Genomic DNA, 19412 nt, shown 5'->3' with positions numbered 1-19412 from the left:
ATTTCTCCAAGAATTCTTGATATTGATTTGGTTCTGTTTTTCTTTCCTGGTTTTTAGGATTATAGGATTTTATGATACTGACAGGAGAGGTATTTTTACACACTTAAGGGCCCTTGAAAAACTGGAGCCCAGCCTGAAATTGCCTGCTCCCCTCCCCCCCACCCCCCGCAATATTGGCATGATACAAGGAAAAGAGACATAAAAAAAGGAAACAGGTTCCAGATCTGGGCACAAACAAGGGAATGCAGATCCGCTTACGGATGATGGCAGCAGCATTACTGAGAACGCACCATATTGCAGACGCTGCTAGAAACTGTGAACACTTATCCGATGAAGCGGTACTGTCATCATCATCCCGCTTTGCAGACAGGAAACGCAGGCTCTCAGGGCACACGTGAGCTCCTCAAGGTCCCAGTGCCAATCAGTGGTGGGCTGGTATTCAGAGCAGCACTCAGGCACAGAGCCGCATCCCGTATTATCCTCCACAATGTTTATAGAGACTCTTATTTGTCTTTTAAAGATTTTTTCTTTTAAGTCATCTCTACACCTAATGTGGAACTTGAACTCAAAACCCTGAAACCCAGAGTCCCACGCTCCACTGACTGAGCCAGCCTGGTGCCCCTGGGGACTTTTATTTGTGAGACCAGATACCTTATGCTATGAAACTCTGGAATATTCCTCTAGGGATATTTTGGGGGACTCCCCCCCCCCCCCCGACATGGGCACAGTTCTGCTCCAGGGATGTTCACAAGATGAGGGCCTGTGTGTTTGGGAGACCGTTTTAGGGTACCTGGTCCATGAACTCAACACTTCAAAATAAACATTTTTAAAAAAGGAGACTCCTAAAATCTTGTATAACATTATAATTTGAAAGGTTGGGTATCACAATATGTGGTAAAATCAAAATGAGAGGAAGACGTGTAAAAAGGACAGAAACTGAGAGTTCAGAAATTAGGAGAGAAAAGAGCCAAGTTCTTGTCTTCAAGCAAGGTAAATAGGCCGAGTCGCGTGGCTACAGAGATGCAGACACAGCGGCCCGGGTGTCCGAGTCTCCTGCTCTGTCACCCAGCCTGACGCTGCTGGGGTCTGGGGAGCTCGTGCCGGGGCAACTGTACCAAAGCCTTCAGGCCCACACGCTTCTCAAGTGCTGACCATCTGCTCAACCTCCCACGGAAGAGGGGGTCAATGGTGTGGTTCTGTTGCACCATCTCTATGCGCCTGGCAGAAAATGGGGCCCCCTCTCCCCTGGTGGTGCTTGGGCCCTGGCTTGGACACCTTATGCTGAAAACCCATTCCCTTGGCTGTCTTCCCTGCTGCCCTCAGGGAGTCGGCATCAGGCACTGATCCCATAGCAACGTCTCTGCAGTGACCAGACTCCTTGGGCAATTCCGTGGGACTCCCCTCCCACCTGGTAATTGTGCTGCCGGCCCAGAGGCCCTGGCAAGCAGGGAAAGAGCCCTTTTCTGGGGAGACAGGAAGGGCCCCGCTGTGCTCTTTCACATCAACTGCTTTATGACCCAGACCAGGGTTGGCAGCTCTTTTCTGTCACAGCTTAGATAGCGGGTCTTTCACACTCTGCTGGTCACCATCTCTGCAGCACCTGTCCAACCGTGAGCAGCCCTCCGTACACCAGTAGGTGTGACCGTGCTCCAATACAGTCCTACCTATGGACACTGACATGTGAATTTCTGAGAGTTTTGATGCCACAAATACTATTCTTCTTTTGATTTTTTCCCAATCATTAAAAGAAGTAATACTCATTCTATGCTCCCAGGGCAATACAAACACAAGAGGCGGGGGTGGTATTTTGGCCCTGGGCCTCAGTTTGTGGACCCCTGACCCAGACCAAGTGACTAGCGCCTTAAGGCCCAGCTCATTCATTGTAAAATGGGAACAGAAGTACTTGCCCCATCTGAGTGCCATAACTGGGAAAGCCAAACGTGGGAAAAATGGTTTCATTACATAGACAATGTGGGAATAACCTCATGTTCATAAACATTTGTTCAAATTATCATGCTTTCACAGTAATCCTCACAACAACCACTGAGACCTTTTATGGATGAAGACACACGAGATGAAGCAATTTGCTCAGGAGCGGTCAGCTAGGCTGCTGGCGACATGGCGGAGCAGTGGGGGGAGCATGAGGCTGGAGTCTCCCTCCTGAGCACGCGTCCTGCAGCGGCCTTGGACTCGGGAGGCTCTCCACCCTGGGTTCCTGAGTCCCCTCTCGGGCTCCGCAGAGAGGACATGGCCCGGAGTCACACGCCTGCGCACAGGTGGCTCCGGGCCAGCAGCGGCCGCTAACTAACTGGTAACTACCACGGACTGGACATGCACGCTGTCAGTCCCACGGAACAGACGCACTTTCTCAGTCATGTGCAGTTAAGATCTTTCACTACTGGGGTTATCAAGCCTATCATGAAAACGACATAGGGGAAATCTTCAGTAGAGGCATTCTCTCCTTTAATCATGAGGAAAAATGCAACCCCCCCTCATCTGAGTTTAGTGTAAAGAGCATAGAGTTTCATGCAGGCAGCACATGACATGGGGAACACAAAACAGAATACATGACTTCCAAATTTCTCGTTTCTTAAGTGCTACCCTCAACCACTTGAAGAATAGTCCTTATCACTGTTGCTGATATTTCTCTAACTAGTTTATGTGATTCTTAAAAATCACTTTTTGTTCCTTCCTTTCTACTATCCACTCCCAAACTAAGAATTATGATATATATATATATATATATATATATATATATATACACACACACACACACACACACCCCACACTTGGGAAATCCTCTATGGATTTCTATCATTTACAGCTTTCAAGTGTGACTAATCTTGTTGACTAGTACTGTTCTTGACAACTGTCTAGAAATCTGAAGTTTTAATCATGAAATCGAGAAAATTTACTATGTGTACATACAACTCAAATTTACCACTGAGACGTGACAGAGAAACTGGCAAAGCCCTAAACAATTTTTAAGAGATCATTTGTTCACATCATCATTTTTTCATACTTGTTTTGCTGGATCAAAACCACATTTTGCCTTTCATTAAATACTGAACGATATTTATGAATAAGTAATTCTCATATTAGTAACACAAATGTGAAAATAAATATTACCGTCCCCACTAATTTCATCTGTAGATCCAGGTAGCATGCAAAGAAAGGGAGGGTGGGGAAGGAAGGAGGGCGGGGAGGGGAGAGAGGGAGACACACTATTAAAAAGACAAGTAAGTCAAAGCACAAGGAAAACAAAAAATCACCCCCCCCCCAGGCCTAATTCAAAAATGAAAGAGCGATTGCAGTAGTGAGTGTGTCTACTTGGTGTAAGGGCATTCTGCCGAGTTTCCAGCTGTCCACACGTCATACAAAGTTCCACGGCAGTTCTGTAAGGCTGGTCTCTACCATACTGAGCAAAATTAATCTGATAGGCTCTCACAGTTAAATGCTAACAATAGCCTGTGCTCCCTCAAAGGGAATTTGCATCCTGTCAGATTAAAATGAAGATCAGCAGTCATCATTGTGTCTGGGGAAGGCGAGCCTCCCCAGGGAGCCGTGGCCTCCTATTACACGGAGCCCCAGGCCAGGCCCAGCACATAAGCTGTACAGCAAGTCAAGTTTCCATTTAAATTTATGCAGTGTTTGGAGAAATTCCTGTTCTGATTATTACAAATAATCTTTGCTTTCCAGAAAATGATCCACGCGGCCTGGCTGCCTCCGCTCTGCAGCATCCCCAAGTACCTGCCAGCAAAGCAGGAAAAGCAGACTGGGGCTCACTCCGACCACCCTTCACACGGCTGCATGCTACTTCAGGAAACCCACAGTGTAAACGAGGCACCTGCTGGCCCCACACATGAAACCAGGAAGCCACGCCTCGCCCTGTCATGCATTTAAAAACCAGCACACAGGCAAACAAAAAGTCTTCTCTTGGAGAGCAGCCCCGAGACGGTCAACGTGAACCGTCGCCCCGTACGGCTGCTGAGCAGCAGACAGCACGTACGCTGACACCCAGTCAGGCACACTCTGCTCAGGACGATCTACAAGCGTCCGGTCAGGCCCGCTGCCGGGGCGCGGCGGTTAGTGAGAGCTGGCGCGAGCGAGTGCAGTACCCGTAGGAGAAGGCTCATGGGAACAGAAGACCAAAGGGAGAAAGCGCCTAGCTTTCTTAACTTTATGTTGGCAGGGACTGACTCCTTTATAAAGAGGCAAGAGGAAGAAAGAGAAAAATAGAAACACATTATTTCATACAAAAATACAAAAGAAAACTTATGTTACATTTTAAGGCAGCTCTATAAAAGCAAATTCAAAATTGAGATGCTTTTATTGGACTACTGGCACACCTTATTTCTTACTCTGATTGACCTGAGTTTTAAAAAACATACTAATATTTTAAAATACAAATTCCTCTTTTAGCAAAGATTAGAACTAGTTATAGAAACTTTTAGCCAGACACACCAGTCTCCCAGCTCTGCAGAGCCAGCCAAGTGAAGATATTACAGATATTTTTACAAATAACAAAACTGAAACAAAATGAAACAGGACAAAAAACAAAGACCAACAAATAATTCGAGAATCCTGTGGACATTCAACCATAAAGAAAAAATTGCCAGAAACTAGCAGATCCTGATTTGTGAGTTTTTTTTTTTTTTTAAGATTTTATTTATTTATGTGACAGAGAGACAGCCAGCGAGAGAGGGAACACAGCAAGCGAGTGAGAGAGGAAGAAGCAGGCTCCCAGCAGAGGAGCCCGATGTGGGACTCGATCCCGGAACGCCGGGATCACGCCCCGAGTCGAAGGCAGACGCTTTAACGACTGCGCTACCCAGGCGCCCCCTGATTTGTGAGTTTTATGAGCAATTTTCCCCAAATCATCAACAAAGACAGACTCACAGACCTTAAGTGTACACCCTAAATAAATGACTTTAACATAAAAACTAGTGATGACGATGTCTGAATAGCCGGGCTGCAAAGCCCCCTACCCCCTGGCATCATCTGCTCACTCACTGCCTCACTCAGGCACTGTAAACTGTGACAGTCGTCTGTGCCCTGGACGCTGGCTGCACCCCAGCCCGCCAGGACAGCAGCACAGAGAAGTGACAGTCACAGTGTGGAACGGGAACAGCGGGCATCTGTCCAGGTGAAGTCAAAGCAGGGGACGTATAGCTCCTGAAGACGCAGCGGTGAGAACACGGGACAGAAAAGACACAGGAGACACACAACATTTAATTGCATCCCATGGGCTCCCCTCGAGAAAGGACTTCAGGAGCGGCCCAGGGAGAGCAGGGCCGGGATCAACTGACGGCAGGGACTTACAGACGGCAACAACGTGTTAGGAACAGAAGCGAGAGGAACGGAAACATACAACGTATTGATACTTGGGATGCCGTGCTGTGATCCCGACCCCGTTACTGAGTGCTTCACCTTCCACTGCCGTCAGCAGGGTGCAGCTCCCTGTGCTTGTCAGTTAGGAACAGGGGCCTGGCGCGAAGCCTGAATGCACGCTGTCAGGCTGGATGGAGCCCCAACCTGGGGCTGAGGAGGAGGGCAGGGGCTCCATGCGAGGTGACGGTTAGGCAGGAACCGGGACGGCACGGAAGGTGACAGCATTGTGTCAGGACTCCGTTTTCTGATTTCAATAACTATACTGTGACTGTGTAAGAGGACGTCTCTGGTCTTAGGAAATACACATCGGAACATTTGTAAGTAAAGGGGCACACCATGCCCGCAAGTGCTTTCAAATGGCTCCAGGGACAAAAACTGAGCAAAGATAAGTGGGCCAAAATAGAAACAGCGACTCTGAGTAAAGAGGAGAGACTTCATTTTACTGTTCTTAAACTCATTCTCTAGGTGTGGAATTATGGAAACATAAAAAATACAAAGAACACATATTTGAAATGAGATGCTGGCTCCCCTACTCATTCTTTGACCTTGGAAAAGTTACCGAACTTGTTTTATTTGTAAAATGAGGCAGCAACAGAGGCTTCCTTCACAGAGAGCTGTGGAGAGGGTCCCATGGGGTTCCCTAGGCACCTGGCACGGAGCAGCCATCGAGTAAGTGCAAGCTAGTCCCATTTCTCTACTGCTTATTTTATTTCTAAACTGACCTGAGTACTCTTTATATTGACTTAAAAAGCAAACAGTTCTTTAAAAATATAACTTTCCTTCAGTAATATCAAGATTATCCCATTTAAATAAAAACGCTCTTAGGACTCTTCCCGTTTATTTAGGGGCGTTATTTTATTCAGGATAATTACGTTTGTTGAACACCTACCATGAGCGGGGCACACTGTGCAGATGCTGGGTTTACAGCAGGGAGACCGGCCCCTGACTCCTACCTTATTCAGCTCATGCTCTAGTAGGGGCAAAAACAACAAACAAGAAGGTAGATTACCTGGTGTGTCAATACCAAGTGCCACAGAGGAAAACAGAGCTGAAGTGGGCAGGGAATATTTTCCAGTGCGGCTGCAACTTCAAATACGGAAGGAGTCACTTGCAAAAAGCCTTCGAGGGGCCGAGGGAGAGGGCGGTACAAACAACTGGGCAGACACACCGCAGCTGAGCAGGCCCAGCTCTGCAGAGGTGAGCCTGGGCCACTTGCCCAGGAGCAGGGCGTCAGGCAGGGTGAAGGAAGAGTGAGGGGGAGAGGGGGAATGCTGCCAGTGATGGCGCACACCTGGGAGCCCACGTCAGGGCTCTGGCAGATACTCTGAATGACGTGGGGCAGATGCACATGAGAAAGATGTGACGTGATTGGCCTTAGCTTTTAAAGGTTTCCTGGGGGGCTGTTAAAGGGTGCGGGAGAACTGCCAGGCTACTGCAACAATCCAGGCACAGAGTCTGTGAAGCTGGACTGAATATATTGAGAGGACTGAGCCCGTTAGGATGTGCCAATGGACTGAACAGAGAGGAAGCAACGCAGCACCAGAACAGGCCCGAAGACCCTGGTCTGATCAGCCGAAGAAAGGAGCCACCACTTACTGAGAGGGGAGACTGAGAGATGCATGCTTGGTGGGGACACCAGGGGTTCACTTTCGAGCACAGTAAGATGCTCGTGAGTCCCCAGAGTGGACGAGCTGAAGAGGCAGTTGGCTGCAAGAGTTGAGTTCAGGGAAGCTTCTGGGATTAAGATGATAATTTGGGAGTCACCAGCATAATTAAGGCATGAAACACAGTAAGGTCCCCAAGGAGGTGACTGGTGGCAGGGAAGAGGCCCGAAGACTGAGACCGGGGGTCATCCACTGTGGAGAGTGGGGTGGCAGCAGCGAGGCACGCAGGCAGGAAGCCAGGAAGGGGCCATTTCCAGGAGCAGAGTGACGACGCAGGACTCTTGTGCAGAGTTCTGTTGTAGGGACACGAGAAGAGGACCAGAGCCCCACTCTGAGGGGCCAGGGGTTGGAAGAATCCTCCACCACGAACAAGGAGATCACCCGGAACTTGGAGGGGTGCCTGGGGGGTGGCAGTGAGCCAGGAATGCAGTCTTGTTCTGATACACGGGTTTCTGAGGGAGGACAGTCCGGAAGGGGTAACAAGAAGCCAAGGATACTAAGTTTACCTCCAGGCCGAGTGGGGCAATGGCTCTGACAGGAAGCCATGGCCCTGGCTATGAGGACGGAGGGACAGTGGCGCCCCCAGGGCAGGGGCCAGTGCTGGCTGGGGGGGTGAGCAGAGGCTCAGAGGAGATGCTGTGGATTACACACAGGTGAAGGGCGGAGATGACACACGGTGCTTCTCAAGGAGCTGGCACACCTGGGGTCAGTCTGAGGGGATCCGCGCTTTCCTGCTCGTCTTTAGCTACACAAGCAAAGCAGCAGTGCCCGTGACCATACCTCTCAGGCACATTCCTTTGCTGGAACGGTACGGGGTCAGGGCTGACGACGTGCGTGGGGGAAACTGCCCTAGCCATCATCCAACCTGGGTCAGTTGTGGGAGTCCCCCTGCCCCGGATAATGCCAAAGATCCATGAATTCATAATGATGCTCAAAAAAGGAAAGCACAGAAGAACAAGATCTGGCCAGGGAGGCAACTCATCATTTTAAAAACTGGAAAATAAAGGGAATGAACAAGGCAGTTTTCTTGTCTTTCCAGGAGGAAGCATTTCTCAGGGTAAATGAACAGCTGATGAGGAAAAGCTGTCTTTAAAGTATAACAGCTAAATAAACGAAGACATGGCTGAAGTCACGTGTCGCCACTTTGCAGCCCCTGATAGAATCCAGGCACGCAAGTCAATGGCTGCGAAGGCCATCAGGTGTGATGCTCACGGGAACTTTATAACGGATGGTCACACACTAACCCAATCTACCGGTCGGTCTTCATGTCATGGAGAGAGACAGCCAGATGTGGTGTATTCCTGTAAAAGAATCACTGAGCCTGAATCTGATCAAACTTCCCTTGATCCTAACAAGCAGCGCATGGGAAATACAGGAATGCAGGGGCCCAAGAGGAGCACATTCAGCACAGTGTCACAGAGATGTCTCCAGCCAGACCCACAGTGCGGGGGACAACAGTGTAGGTGACACAATTTCTTCAACAGATTAAAGTGCTGCATTGCCCCTTATCAGTGGACATGATTAGGGGGAAGGTGGGCATACTCTCCATTCTGGAAACAGGTGCACAGGGCTAAGGTAACAGATGCATGTGCCCTGGTAAGTGTGGAAAAGTAAATACCCTGTTTAGTCTGCTGTTGCACTCACTGCTCCGCTGTTCACGTGGGCTTTTTCTCACTGGGAAGTGTCTCAGACTGCTCCCTACAGGGGGCCTCCACGTATCTATAGCTTTTTGGGGGTCAAGTCCAACTCAAGGCTCAGCACTAGGAAGCCAGTTTAGCTCTGGAGACTACTTTACAATATACGACGTAGATATTTCAGTATCCATGTGACTCTAGGGTATTTTTCTCAATGCCTTTAGAAGCCAGAGAGGAGAGGCAGATGGTTCAGTAGCCCAAATCCCAGCAAAGGCAAAGGGAGTTCAAAGGACCTAATAATGGTGGTGGAGGGAAGCCAGCACGGTGGGATGCTCTGGCCATTCACGCATAGCACCTTCAGCCACTGACCATATCCAGGGAGACACAACTGAGAACCTCTCAGTGGCTACAAGTCTCTCCTGACATGAGACTAATTATAGAACCCTATTCGTGATCGTTGAAATCAGAAGAATTTCTAGTAAGCCAGGTACTAGGAACAAGTCAGTAAAACTTGTTTTACACTTCATGCACATAAAAATAATCAGCAGCATCAATTTGATTAAATTATGTCACAGAGCACTTAATTTACAAAAATTCACTTTGCATATACCAGGTGCTAATACTCTGAATTAGGGCACTTAAAAAAATTCCTAAAAGCTAGTGTTAAAATTAAGCTTTTAGCAATAGACAGAGACTACCCTATGAATCACAGCACTGTCAAACTGAAGCTAGCATGCAAACAGGACAAAAGAAACTCTTTCAAACCTGAGTATAGGGCAGGACTTTCGAATTTTAGCAGAAGACTGTCAGAAATGAATCAGTACTAATTCTTGACAAATGGAGACATAAACTACAATGCAACCACACTCAGACTCTTCCAAAGCAGTCCTCCCTTCCACGTAGGAAAGTTACTAAGCTTCTGAACGATTCAGTGTGGTCTGATGTAAAGACGTGGGTTTCAATCAGGCTTTCTGTTACTTACTATGTGAACCGGGCCAAGCCACCTCAACTCTGAGTCTTAACTTCCCCACCTGTAAAATTGTAAACAGCACGAGGAAGAGTGTCCTGAGGTTTAAACAAGATAATGCACGTGAACATGCCAGGCATCGTCTCTGGGCCTCGTTCGTGTATAAATACCTCTTATGTTTAGAAGGCTGTGACACAGCAACAAGTCACAGACCTAGTATTTCAGAGGCCGTGGGAAAAAGAGGAAAAGCACCATAATTATTATGGACTATGGACATACCACCTTGTAGTTTACAGAACTTTATAGTTTACAAACTGTTTTTGCATATATAAGCGAACGATGAAATTTATAACGAATCAGCTGAAAGCAAATAACATTTATCTTGTTAAATACATTTTAGAATAATTTCTAGTCACTAACTTGAAAAACCTAAAAGTAGTAAAGGAAAGGATGATGCATGATAAACAACTAAACCAAAGAATGTTATGAAGTTAAAAATTTTAAAATTGCAAAACTGAAAAAGTACCATCACATAGGGCTCAGCAGGAACAATCAAACCAAACATTTCTACTGACAGAAAAAGGTCACTACGTTGGTTTTCATGGCAGAGACAGAAAAAGAGAAAAATCTTCTACAATTTCTGATCCCATTTTATGTAATCGGAACATTTAAGAGGACCCCTGTTCATGTGGTGGCATCATCACCACATGTGGCCCTGTACTTCTGGTCATACTAAGGTGTTATGGCTTGGCTATAAAAAACAAGCCAAAAAAACCCCTAAAACACAAAAACCAACCAAACAAAAAACCAGAGTTCATGCCTTCAAAACATTTAAAATTTAGCTTCATTCACTGCCTTTCCTTGGAAATAACCGTGTTTCTGGAGCCTTTAGACACACACACACACACACACACACACACACACACACACACACACAGGCTCAAGCCCTGTCCCAAATGCAGGCCATCCCCCTCCCTACCACACTCACAGCCCCCTTCCTGCCAGCACTGGCCTCTTGGTTCTGAGTTCTAACTGAGCTCTAGAATATGCACATTTCCTAAAAAGTTAAGAATTAGGCTAAAAAGAAATTACTTTAGGTCCTCAGAATAATGTGCCCAGGGAAATGTGCCGTTATTCTTTAAATGTCTCAACGTTACATTTATTTTCCTAGGGCAACTTTGTTTAGATTTCAAAGATAAACTCTCCATAATTCAACGTGGAATTCAACTGTGATCTTAATGAAGATGATTGAGTACTGACACTTACTTTACAAGAAAATACGAATGAGTGCCTGGCACCTCCCCTCTCAAAGTCAGGATTCTGCTTTATTCCCCAACCAGGGATCCATCAAGAGTTGAAAACGGTCTTCGGTTATCTAGACCTTCATTCTTCCTGTTGGCAAGCGTCCATGCCCTTTGTCCAAAACCTCCACAGAAAGCATCCAAACAATTCATAGTGATGAGCTCACACGCCATCACCTGAGAGCCCAGTGACTCGTCCCTGCGAGCTCGGAGTGTTCCTGCCTTTCTTCCTTCTGCTCCCACTCCTGGAACTGCATTCCTAAGTCCTGGCCTGTCTCCACACCTTGCTCAGGCATCCATCAACTCACTTAAAAACAGTTCCTAAGTACTGATGTCCCAGTCAATAAGCAAATAGAACATGTCTTTGCTGATGATGGGGCTGTGATCTAGTGAACAAGATGGTTTCTAAAATGATCACATCCATCTAAAGACTTTCCATAACAGAAAATGGACGGTGGGCTAGAATACTCTGAGGAAGGAGTCCTGGAGTAGTCAGGGAAGGCTTCTAGGAGGTGGTGACATCTGAATCTTGTCTTGAAGACCAGGTAAGAACTTTTCAGAAACAGGGCAGTCAGACAAGTTCCACTTTCTCCACGTTCCAAGTGCTTCTTCGTCTGTACCCGAGGGAAACTCCTCTGAACTGACACTGAAAGTCTCACCTAGGGAGCAATAATGACCGAGTTCCAATCCTAGCTCCATCAATTTCAGGTGTGACACTAACAGAATGTTTACTTTCTGAATTTCCTTCCTCAGATCTGTGAAACGGGGATGAAAAAGGCCCTGTAAGGCTGTCGTAGGGCTTGAACAAGATCACATCCAAAGCACGTGAAGGTTTTAATGCCGTGAAACCATTCTGAATGCTCACTAAAGAGAGTCCTGTCACCTCCCTGGCCCTGGCCAAGCTCCTGAGTCTTAACTGTTGTGCCTGCTGCATCTCCTGGCCCCTCTCCCTGTTCCCTGTGACCTCGGCTGCTGCCCGCATTCTCTAAGCTCCTGTTCCAGGGCCTAGTGCTCTGCGTCTCCCTGTCTGCACGCTCGATCTCTCACTTCACTCAGTTACCTGCCCACATGTTACCTGCTCAGAGATACTTTTCTTGACCACAACTTTATTATTTCTTAAAAAGTTTTATTTATTTACATAATCTCTACTCCCAATGTGGGGCTCGAACTCATGATCCCAAGATCAAGAGTCGCGCACTCCACTGACTAAACCAGGCAGGTGCCCCTTGACCATAATTTTCAGTAGCCTCCCCCTTACTGCTCTCGGTTTACCTGTTTGATTTTAATCCAGTGTCTCTGGTCTGTCTCTTCCACAGACTGCCAACTCCATAAAGGAAGGGACCCGGCCTTGCTTTCACTATCTTACCCCAGCACCCAGAGCAGTGCCTGCACACAGCCAGTACACGGTACTTGCTGGCTGAATTAATGCAATGTGCAAAACGTCACAGTGGAATAACAGCCATCTTGCAGGGCTCACGAGGGGTTCAATGAGACGGAGTGTGACAGAAAAGCACGCACTTGTGGGGGGCATGCCACTGGACTGTAACCTCACCCCGGGAGCCTGGAGAAAGAGAGTGGGCTCGCTGTGGGGGAAGCAGATGCAGAGTCTGCAGGGACTGGGGCCACTGGATCTCTCCCTCAGGAGGCCAGAATCACAACCTCGTGGTGCAGGTTTCCAGACCGCTCGGTAAAGAAACAGTACTGGCTTTCTAGGTATCAACGTAACAGCTTCCGGATTAAGTGTGAGGCAAGCTCCTGGTGGGCCAGATGTTATGTTTCATAGTCTTTGTGGAAGACATAAGTACGCCACACCTGTTAGCTCCATTCACTGAGTAAGCAAGCAGCAGGCGGGATGACTAAGGGTGCATGGGACTCTGAAGCCATGGGTGCTGTTGCTAAGGATCCCCCGAACACGAAGTGCTCTCCCTCGCCTGCAGCTGTAAATGACCACAGTGACAACCACGTAAGAGACAGTGTCACCGTAAGAATGGGAAGACTGTGACACGTGACGGTGACAACAACGTCCTGGCCAACAGGGCAGCTCAAGCAAGCTCAACGACCTCTGTGAGAAGGTGGGTGGAGGAGCACAGGTCCCTGCTCTCTGAGGCTGGAAAACAGTGTGTGTGTGTGTGTGTGTGTGTGTGTGTGTGTGTGTGTGCGTGTGCGCGTGCGCGCCTCTGAGGGCTGGGCCAAGGAACCTAAACTTTGTCTAACTGTAAATTATAACCGAAAGTTACTAATGACCAGAGAGCTGCCTATTTAAATTATATACATATGATGGCAATTCAATTAACTAACATGGAGAAGGGACTGAGGTCCGACCTGTGGCTATGGGACAGCTACAGAGAAGAGTGAAGGCAGGATGGGAAAGGATGGGTGGCAGGGAGAGGTAAAACCCGGATGTTCAAAGATGATCAGCTGCTAAAAATCCTGAGGTTCAAAGCCTGAAGCAGTAAGGACACTGATCAAAGGGGTTAGGAAAACAGGAGAAGGAACAAGATGTGAAGGGTCTCTGAGGACCTCATCTGAGCGCAGAGTCCTGACGCACCTAATAGGGCACCTCTGCTCTCTGTTCAGCGTGGGGCTGGGGTGTGCACTGGCCCGCATGGGGGCGCTCCCCAGGGCTCGCTTGTGCAGCTGCTTGTGGCCTGCAGGACGATGGCATGGAGCTCTGAGAGTCACGCACAGCTGGCCCCGCTTTCACCTGTCCTACATGGCACGCTGCAGGTCATCCCGGGGCGCTGGCCATCCTCCTCTCCTCTGGACCCAGGCCTGCTCATAGACAGAATCCTTCGCCACGCTCACCACTTGAGCACAGAGTGGCTTTAGTCTCTCTAACTAGAACACAAATTCCCCGAGGGCCTGGTGTACGTCTGCCCCATCTCCTGTGCCCCAAAACCACGGCCTGAACAAGGGACGGGCCCAACACGTGCCGACGTCAAGCACCCCGTAGTGCTCCAGCACCACTGCTGGGTTAGGAGAGCACATCGGTGAAGGCAGCATGCCAGCACGACGGACTATTCTTTTAGAACGTGCTGACAACCCACCAGGCATCTGACACCGGCCAAGGGCCCAAGCTTGAGTACTCAAAACGCTCTCCAGCTCAACCTGGAGTGACCGCAGTGCTCTGACACATGCTTGTGCCACATCTCTTCACTAGAGTCTTTGCCAAGTATATAAAGATGGGCACAGACACTTCTTGAGAGAGGGCTTGTGGGGTGTTTGTGCACAATAAAAAATAAACAATTACATTTGTATGCTGGAACACTAGGAAAGAATATAGTCATCGACTAGGCAAAAGCACAAAGCTCAATTTCAGGAAAAAATAACTCAAGGGAAATCAAATGAATAGGAATTAGGTTTCTTTTGAGTCAGATTATCAGACACTGGAGTTACTAGGAAGCTGCTGTTGTAGAAACGTAGCACAGAGCTCAGACTGGACGGTAGGCATATGTGTATGCATGTATGTACATGTATGTGTACACGTATGCATGTCCGTGTATTGTGTTCACGTGTGCACGCACATGCATAACTGTGTGTACGTATAAAAGACACCAAATTTGGGTCCACAGAAGATGCTTCCTGTTCCCGCTTTCTTCCATTTCCCACATTTTTCAATGGGGGAAAAAGGCACATATTTTTTGAAAACACACCAAGGAAAGCACACCATCCTCGTGACACCAGCAAAAATAATAGTGAACACACTGCTTGTGCCAGTATCTTCTCTACATCTCTCACAAGAGCAATATGCAACCACCACTTGATGTTAATTGTGAAAGACAGAAACCATTGAAAAACATTTTGCATTTCCTGAACTCAAAACAATAAATACACAAAATATATACTGTTACATTCTAAGTTGCAAAGACAAATTATGATGGCAAGTTCAAAAGTAAAAAGGTTCACTCTAAATCTGATCAACATGACAGTACAAGTGAAAAATAACTCGGATTCTATACAGTCTTGGAAGTAATCTGGAATTACATATACACGTCTCCTCTAAAGCAAATCTGTGCGCCATATTTAAACCTATTTAATCACGTTAAAATGATGGAGCTTTGGGTAGTCAAACTGCTCAGCTTTCTAAGCTATTCTAGAAAGAGCAATCACAATAAAGAGCCCACTCCTTCTATAGCACATGAACATTTATGCTCGGCAGCTCTGTCTGGGGCTTTCTGGGTGGAGCCTCTCACCTGATACGGAGACCGCGTGTGTCCGCACGCCTTGCTTCTCGCTGTTGGCCAGCCTGAAACAGAGAGGAGCAAAGCCGTGAGTGCCATGCTGACAAACAGGGTGCCACAGTCAGGACCAGGCCATTTCCCATGGAGACTGCACACCTCCGAGGGTGATTTTTAAAAGATTAAGCACTGCTGCCTGAGGCACTTAAAATAACCAGACTGCTCCACTCTTTTACAAGTCGGGAATTACAACAGGCAACTGGAGGAGCGCTGAGCTGCTCAGAGAGAGCCAGTCACGACAGCGGCTTCAGCCCTACACCACCACTCGCCACCTGGTGGGTGCGTGGGTCAGATAAAATTCTACACTGCAATGTTAGCCTGTAAGGGATTGCTCCACACTTATAAAGTAGAGGGAAAAGAAACACCTGGAGTTGAAACTGCATTCTAAAACGTAATCTGAAAAACTGGAGTGTACCTGGTCCTTCTTAAATTTAGAGCATGTAAAAAAGCAGGCAGGACATGAACACCTACTTTTATTATTTACAGACTTTAAAAAAACGTAATCTTAATGTATCTGGTTACTTGTTTCATAAAATGTCCCAACAACAGGTGTGTTTTACGTATTTACCCACATAAAATAAAAATTTGGCCAAAAGTCTTATTGACATTTAAAAAATAGAAGCGCAGTTCAGTTTTACATTTTTGGAAAGCACAAAGCACAGAGAAAGAAAAGGAACCCCAGACTCTTTAGATTTAGTGACTTTGACGTTTTCATAGAAGAAAACTCTTCCAGATATGTAAGCATGAATTATAGAACTGCGGAACAGAACATGGTTCTAGTACATAGACTTTCCACCGGGAAACACAGGACCTGAAGAGTAGATCCTTCTCGGGAATGAGGACAATTCAGTATGCAGCTGTGGAGCCTCTACGATCAGTGACCTCAGCATAAAGCCATGGGACTTTTACTGAGTTCTTTATGTATCCGAGATCTAATGATCTTTGAAGTTGAATCACAGCTGCTGTGTGACAAATCACAGGTTTCTCCTCCACTGCAGCTACGTGACTCCTGACAACTGTCTGAACCACCACGGCAGGTCGGGCCATCGGCTTCCACGCCCTGCTGCCTGCGCCGTGGGCTCTTCCTCTCCCATGCCGCGTGTCTGGGGGCTGCTGCAAATCAGCTTGCTCACCAGCCCGTGGATTTCACCAGCCAGCTCTCCGACCAACAGCCACCACAGCATCTGCTGCTCTGATTTGTGGCAATGTCACTCTTTTAAAGTTTGCTTTCTCAGTCAGTGTTTCTAGCATCTGTTTTCACTTCTAACCTACTCCTGTCTTCACCCACTTTTGTATCTGTGTTTACAATTCTGCATATTTCAATCTCAAAGTCATCTCTTATAGATTTCCTACAGTTGAAGATATTCTGGGCATTAGTTTCTGGCCTAATGTGGGACATTAATAAATATCTATTAAACATTACTGAGTTTGTGAAACACACTGCCTGAGAGCTGAAAGCAAGCTGCTTTGACCCATCCCTCCTCCACCCACCCGCACAGCTATGGTGCACCTCCCACACGCGATACTCCCCGGGCCAGGTCTATGATGCCACGTGACCCTGGCTTCCACGAGGCCCCGGGGCCACGGATAAGCAAAGAGGTAATTTTGCCAAGTGTGATAAGTCCTCCAGCAAGTAAGAAGGTGTTATGGGGAAGCACACGAGGGTGCTCTCAGGACTGGGCAATCGTGGGAGGTTTCTAGAGCCCAGAAAGAAGAGCAGGGCTAGGCAAGGCTAGGGAGGCTGGAGGACGAGTGGGGCCTGTGAGCAAAGAGCATTTACAATGGCCTGCAGGTAAAGAAAGGACCGTTTACTCCAGTAACTAAAGGAAGTTCAACAGAGCTGAAGAACAATATGAATGGTGGTGAAGCATGCCTAGAGGGGCCGGCGGGGGCCAGCGGTGGGGGGGCCAGCCCGCTGGCCCAAGGATGCTAGCCTTTATCCACAGAGCAGCAGCAGCGCCTGCAGGTGTCATGAGATCTGGAGTGCTCAGCACTGGGCTGCGATGCTTACTCACCGATGTGTCCACATCTCCCAATTTTAACTTTCATTTGGTCCCCAGTCCCTCGCATGCTGGCTGACCCCAGGGAAGTTACTAAGTTCTTCTGGCATCACTGCTCAATTCTTTTTAATCTTTTAGATCAACACATCTACTATGAAATTCATGACATCAACAACTTAAAAAATGAACATAAATCACTTATGTTTACTTTTCTCACTTGTAAAATGGCCAGAATGGCACCAATTCTCAGGTTCTTACAAAGGTGAGTGCTGAGTATAAACCATCAACAGGCCTCCCTGGTACTGTCGCTGGGACAGTCCTCCAGCTGCTCAATGAACTTAAGGGGAAAGTCATTTGAAACTTTTGGTTAAACCTAAATACATAACACGATTTACAACTGATTTGACTTCTCTCTGGCAATACTTGTTTTCTTCTTCCCTAGTTGTATACACAGGAATTTGATGATTCAGGCAAATGGAAAATAAAGCAGGTGATTGCTTGACAGTTTCTAACACAACTAAGTAACAAAATGCACAAGACAGCACTTACTTTGGTATTGATGGCAAAGCCCGTTCACCTTCTGGAGAAAGAGAAAGAGAGAGAGATGAGGTCCCTCCTATTTCAAGATTATGTATAGCAATCAGAGAACAAGGGTAAGTCTTAGTCCAGAATTTAGCAATAACCCTCTAATAAGGAAGTTATTATACTGCGTATCTTAGGCTTTCGTGGTTTATTTTCAACATTTACAACACACATAAACCGACTGGAGGTGCACATTGTGTAAAAGGTACTGCCTAATCAGAACAAAGCCCTGAGGTGCTAAGTTGGTGAAAGACATCCTTCCCAGGAGACCCTGAAAGATGAAGGATCTCTTATGCTCAAAGTCAACATTCCTTTACACCAAAGGACTGGCCATGTTGTCCTCTGATAAAAATGCTCAGTAGTAGCAACACCAAAACCTGTCTAGGAAACACAAACACAGGACAACTGATCCTCGGGATGTGCGGAGGCCGAGGGACTGATGCCCCAGAGCAGCCCAGGAAGCAAGCAGGCCTGCAGCATGTGCCGGGGGGTCACCTCCCCGCCCCCCCCCCCCGCCCCCCGTGCCAGGGGTGGGCGCGTCGCTCCCGGCCCTGGCTCCTGCCGCTCTCGCTCTCGTCACAGTGAAGCACGGGACTCCGTTTGGTGGTTGGTGGAGAGGCTCTCTCCCCACCCTCCTTCTGTCAAGCAGGAAGCACGGAGCCCCCAGTTCAATGTCTTCTATCTGTATAAATCTAACAGGCACCTAACTAATCTTCTCTCCTACTCCATCCCTGAGCTAAGTTACTACCAGGATAATCTTCCCCCCAATACACACTCATCAAGTCATTCCCTTGCTTAAACTTGTAGTGTCTCCATTGGCTTTTTTTTTTTAAGATTTTATTTTTAAGTAATGTCTACACTCAATGTGGGACTTGAACTCATAACCCTGAGATTAAGAGTCGCATGCTCTACTGACTGGAGCCAGAGAGGCGACCCTCTGGATGGCTCTTAAGCTGAAATTTAAGCACATCTGCTTAACCCACAAAGCACACAACACCACCCTATCTCCATCTTCGGGGTGTCCGCCCACCTACCACCCATCTCTGTGATGCCCTCCCAGGCAGCGCATTAGTGTCCACAGTGCAGTCACAATTGCTGTCTACAGTTCTGCTCCTTGCACTTGCCCTAGAACGCAGCCCCAAGAGCTCTCCGCCCCCAGAAGTTACCTTTGTCCTGTCTCCCCAGTCTTATTCTCTACTGTTCCCTGGTCCCGGGTGACTGCATATTTCCCTGAACACATCATGCTGCCTTCACACGCTCCAGTCCTTGAAAGATGCTCTTCCTTCTGGTAGAAATACCGTTCCTCAATTTCTCAAAGCTCAATCCGGTGGGGGACGGGCTAGATGGGTGATGGGTATTAAGGGGGGGGCACTTGTGATGAGCACTAGGTATTGTATGTAAGTGATGGATCACTGAATGCTACTCCAGAAACCAATATTGCACTGTATGTTAACGAACTAGAATTTAAAAATAAATAAATAATCTAATACTCTTTAAAAAAAAAAAAGCTCCATTCAAGCCCAATCTGAGCTCCAGGGAGCCCGTCTGCAGCACCTCAGCTGGTTCTGGTCTGGATGGCGTGCTGTGCTTCTGCCTCATTCCAGGGCACGTCCATGTACCAGAGCACCTGAAGGT

The 19412-nt window shown here is 47.6% G+C and overlaps 1 protein-coding gene across 12 annotated transcripts in view; it reads right to left on the bottom strand.

The window, feature by feature from the left end:
* PTK2 (protein tyrosine kinase 2) overlaps positions 1-19412 on the bottom strand; it is a 264175-nt gene that overhangs the window by 76753 nt on the left and 168010 nt on the right. For 11 of the 12 annotated variants that reach the window (XM_087864566.1, XM_087864570.1, XM_087864571.1 and 8 more), the window contains 2 exons: positions 17745-17775; positions 15151-15203 (listed from right to left, as the gene is read on the bottom strand). In XM_087864566.1, the coding sequence (XP_087720692.1) occupies positions 15151-15203; positions 17745-17775 (84 nt within the window). Of the gene's footprint in view, positions 1-3129; positions 3148-4118; positions 4203-15150; positions 15204-17744; positions 17776-19412 lie in introns of all 12 variants that reach the window. The other variant, XM_087864579.1, reaches the window with a different exon arrangement.

The sequence above is a fragment of the Ursus americanus genome, chromosome 9, assembly GCF_024610735.1.
Source record: "Ursus americanus isolate L20-20 chromosome 9, mUrsAme1.1.p, whole genome shotgun sequence".
NCBI lineage: Eukaryota > Metazoa > Chordata > Mammalia > Carnivora > Ursidae > Ursus > Ursus americanus.
Note: the sequence above shows the minus strand (reverse complement) of the source record. Positions and strands in the feature narration are given on the sequence as shown.